The sequence below is a fragment of the Cucurbita pepo genome, chromosome 11 (assembly GCF_057944985.1).
Source record: "Cucurbita pepo subsp. pepo isolate OVF chromosome 11, ASM5794498v1, whole genome shotgun sequence".
In the NCBI taxonomy this organism is placed as follows: Eukaryota; Viridiplantae; Streptophyta; class Magnoliopsida; order Cucurbitales; family Cucurbitaceae; genus Cucurbita; species Cucurbita pepo.
Window position 1 is genome coordinate 10,739,463 of NC_141808.1, and position 4,473 is coordinate 10,743,935.

Sequence of the window (4,473 nt, forward strand, 5' to 3'; positions counted from 1 at the left end):
ATCAATGAATAATATCTCTCTTTACTTGTATGACTTAGATGTCTCGTATTTCTCGAAAAAGCTATTTATTCTATTGATGGGATTTGGTATGATACTTATGAGATTGATTGATATTCAAATCTTTCTTCTTCGAACGTATTGATTTGACCCCATAAGCGGGACCGCCACCCCATAGCATGTTGCCACCAGAAGCAGAACCCCCTACCCTATTTCTTCTAGAGAACCTCCTAATTGTTCCAGAGCAACTAGAAAGAGATTCTTTAACTAGAAAGAATGAAGTGAAGATGTGGGATACCTACCCTTTTCGCAACTTAATAAAGATTTGACCTTTTCTCACTCTGTCTGTAACTCACTATAGGCTCGAGAAAGAAAGATCAGATGTGTACGAACGAGATATAAAGCAAGAAGAAGAAGGAAGAAAAGGATTGAATAGAGGAACTCCCGAACATTTGGCGATCTCAGATGTGTCGATATCGATGGTGACTCATTATTTATTTCGATGAATCATTTCTTGGGGCAGAAGAAGATTATGTAAACACTAACTCGAAATCTCACTTATTCCATTGTGGAAGACACACACAATTTTTTGTGAAGAATGAGCCATGATATATCTGATCCATGCATAATATCATTCAAAATGGATACAAATTAGTGGCTGCTACTTAGTATCGGCAATAGGTCTGAAAAAGTCTCTAAACTCAAAATGGTGAGATATTTGTACCCTGTCGAAGTAAGGAACCATGGCATATATGTTTGGAATAGATTCCTTTACAAATTGAGAGAGTTGAAAAAGCACTATCTCGTTGAAAGGTTCTATACATCTGCCCTTGATCAAGGCATTTAGATAAAGACTCTCGTTTTTTCCTCTTTTCGGATGGTAAATCTTTCTCAGAACATGGAGTGTGAATCAAAGCCCCATCTTTGAATTGAAATTGAGATACTGATGCAAGTTCTTCCCCTCCCTCTGAATAAGATAGATTCATATCTGAAAGAGGTTGACAATGAGTTCTTTCATTCAAAATTGACTATTTGTCCCTCTGTTAGGTTATAGGTGTTCCAAAAATGTCTGCAATCGAGTAAATAGCTCGACGAACGAATGGATCGGATCGAATTAGAAAATGGAAAGATTTGTACAAGTTATACCTTTCCACTTTGTGTAAAATAGGAAGGTATGAATATGTTAGATACCTGTGACTCGATTGGTTAAATAGTATCTCTCTCCCAGCAGCATGTTTTTTTACCGCCGCACAAAGAAAAGATTTTGTTGCGAATGAACAAGATATTGAGGAATTGTCCATACGTCAAATCATAATTATTGATACGGGCCTTTTCCACATAAACAACATACATCAAAAGGGAATCTTTTGTTACAATAGAAGCAGAGTAGATAGAGTTGCTTTATAAAAAGAAGATATCAATGAACTTCTCTGAAATGGTTTCACGGGATTTAGCCAATTGTCTTGATCGTGGGATATCATTGAGAAATAGGAGAGTTTGATCAAAGGATTTCCTGCGATTCTTTGACGTATGGAATGAGTAAATCATCCACTTTGCTATCTTATTGAAGAAAAAGAAATGGTTATATTGTTCTTGATCAAGAATTTCTCTTTTTGGGAAGTCTCATGATCATCCAATAAGAAGGCTTTCCATTTTGTCAAATTCAAACTCTTTGAAGACCTATTGATTCTAACAACTGATTCCAGAGTTGATCATTCAGACCTTTCAATTCATAGATGTGGATCTCGGACCTATTAATGGGGATATTCCCGAAACTCACAAAGAAAAAAGGAAGTGAGTTAGAATAGAAGAAACTTGGACAAAAAGAAAGGAAGTGACTTAGACAGACAAATCCTTTTTATAGATAACCTCAGACCAATCCAGCGAATATAGATTAATACGTAATCGATCGAACACTACTTGAAAATGGCTCTTCTGCTCAGAAATGAAATGTTCCTGGAAATTCTTGCTCCCACTCCCATTGGACCATTTCTATCTATATGCATTAGAATCCCGATTCATGGATCTCTCGAGAAAGAAAAATAAGAGGAAGAGGACTAAGTCAGTGTTCTTTCACTCGGTCTCGCTGCTGATCTCATTCACCTCGGTAAAGCAGCTTCCTTTTTTCCTCTCCCAGGTCATCATACGAACCCCCAATTTTTCCGAAGCACTATCTGTCCCTTTCTGCGTCTATATTAGTTTAGGTCTAACGAGATCAACAAAATTCTTAACAAACAAGTTTCATAACATGTGTTATCTAGTCCTATTTTCTTTTTCAAATCCAACCTTATTCTACTGTCTGTATCTCCCCCAGAAACCCCTCGATCTCCAAGCCCCTTGTAAATAGGTGTTTGTTGGGCAAGTTTGGATGCCCCTACTGCCGACAAGTTTCTAGTCGGGATCGTGGAACTCTCGCTCGAGAAGTAAGTAAGCTGGTCCTTGTTTGGTCATAAGGATAATGGTTCTTATTAGGTCAGGGGCAGCAGCTGGCCTTGGGGTTCCCCGCGATTGGTAATGGCATAACCTGAGGAGGGGTAGGGTAAAGAAGGTTACGCGCTAGTTAGCGCAGCGCATCTGTTTCGGGTACAGAGGCGAGGAGGGGTGCTAACCCGGCCACCCAACCGAGCAGGTCAGGGCCGAAGAAGCTCGACTTGAAAGGAGAGGGGGGGCCATAGGTTCGAATCCTGCCACCTTTCTTGTGGATCATCTTGTGGTTACCGGATGATGGGAATAAGAAGCAGAAATGAGCACGAAATGTCAATATATGAATTGTTTCATTATTCGTTATTTCCCGGTCTTTTCGTTGCATTCACTTACAACAAGAAAGAACCACCAGCGTTTGGTGCAGCACCTGCATTTTGGTGTATTCTTCTTTCTTTCTTTGGTCTTTCGTTCCGTCATATTCCTAATAACTTATCCAATTCCAACGTATTAACCGCGAATGCACCTTTCTTTTATCAAATCTCAGGGACATGGTCTAATCATGAGGGTAGTATTTTATCATGGTGTCGGATCCCAAGTGTTTATGGATTCCTTCTTTGTTACCGGGGTCGCCCCCAAAGCCGTAATGTCTTAAAACGAGGAGGCCATAGAGAAACTCTTTTTTATTCCTTTCTTTCGAACTTCGTGAAGAACCCCATTCGAGATCTCCCTCGTTACGACCAAAAAAGTGGGTCTGCGCCCCTGTTGTGCACTCCCTTCGTTCTCCGAACCCTTGTTGATTCTGAACTTCGTTGGCGGAGGAACCGGACTTTTGACGGGCCAGCCCTTTTTTATGCGCCGCTTTACCCTGAAAGTCAAATGAGCTTTGCTCCTCTGGGCTCCCGGCGCTCCTGTGGTTCGCGAGAAGTAAAAAGGACTCATCCTTTGTTGCATCTGGCATGAGATGATAAAGAGAGAGCTTCGTCTATCGATGAACAGCGGATTGACAGAACTCTTGGCATTGCTTTGTTTTTCTCTCCTTTCCTATCAGCGAGTTCCGATCCTTTTGTTCGAAATTTCTTCGTTCGTACCGAACCGCTTGCAGAATCGAATCCTGTTTCACAAGATCCTATATCAGCTATACATCCTCCTTGTATTTATGCCGGAGACGTCGCCAGTGCTATGGGTTTTGGCTTATGTAGATCCAAAATGATGAATGGGATTGTGGCACTTCACTCCCCGCCAATGCGTAAGGATGCCCCCGAAAAGAATGGAACGCTGCTTCGCTCTGCTGGATGCGTCGGATCCCGTATAAGAAGCGAGCTTTTTACCCTCAAATTCAAAGATGTGGGCGCAAAATGCTATCCTGCTCTATTGGTGCGTAGCAATAGAAGCCTGCTCATGCTGCTTCGGCGGTGCTTTTTCGCCTTCTCTTCCCTCTGGTCGGGAGGGCTAATGGACACGGGGAGGGAGCTGGCGAAGCGTGTCGTTCGTAATGCAAAGAAAGAGACCACTACTTCGCTTCTTTCTTGGACTGCCGGCGCGAACACAGTGGTCTCTGACCAGGACCAGGAACCCATTCGAATTTGGATCTTGATATGTCGGTGCTTTTTAACCGTAGGCATCTTGCCAGGAAGTTGGTGGGCTCATCATGAATTAGGTTAGGGTGGCTGGTCGTTTTGGGATCCCGTTGAAAATGCTTCTTTTATGCCTCGGGTATTAGCCACAGCTCGTATTCATTCAGTCATTTTACCCATTCTTCATTCTTGGACCTCGTTTCTGAATATTGTGACTTTTCCATGCTGTGTCTCAGGAACCTTTTCAATACGGTCCGAATTGCTAGCTCCCGTTCATAGTTTTGCTACAGATGATACACGAGGAAGATTTTTATGGTGGTTCTTCCTTCTAATGACCGGCATATCAATGATTCTTTTCTACCAGATGAAGCAGCAGGCATCGGTACGTAGAACCTATAAAAAAGAGATGGTTGTGGCCCGAAGTACTCTTGTGCACCTACGGCACTCGGCTCGCGCGCAACCCCGCCCCCTTATGTTA

At 42.3% G+C, this 4,473-nt stretch overlaps 1 protein-coding gene across 1 annotated transcript; it reads right to left on the reverse strand.

The window, feature by feature from the left end:
* Positions 1 to 3,356: 3,356 nt before the first annotated feature.
* On the reverse strand, positions 3,357 to 3,572 carry LOC147790254 (uncharacterized; the record flags this gene model as incomplete). The annotated part of the gene is made up of 1 exon (XM_087128647.1): positions 3,357 to 3,572. A coding segment is annotated over one exon (216 nt), but the record flags the coding sequence as incomplete, so codon positions are not given.
* Between the last annotated feature and the right edge of the window lie 901 nt (positions 3,573 to 4,473).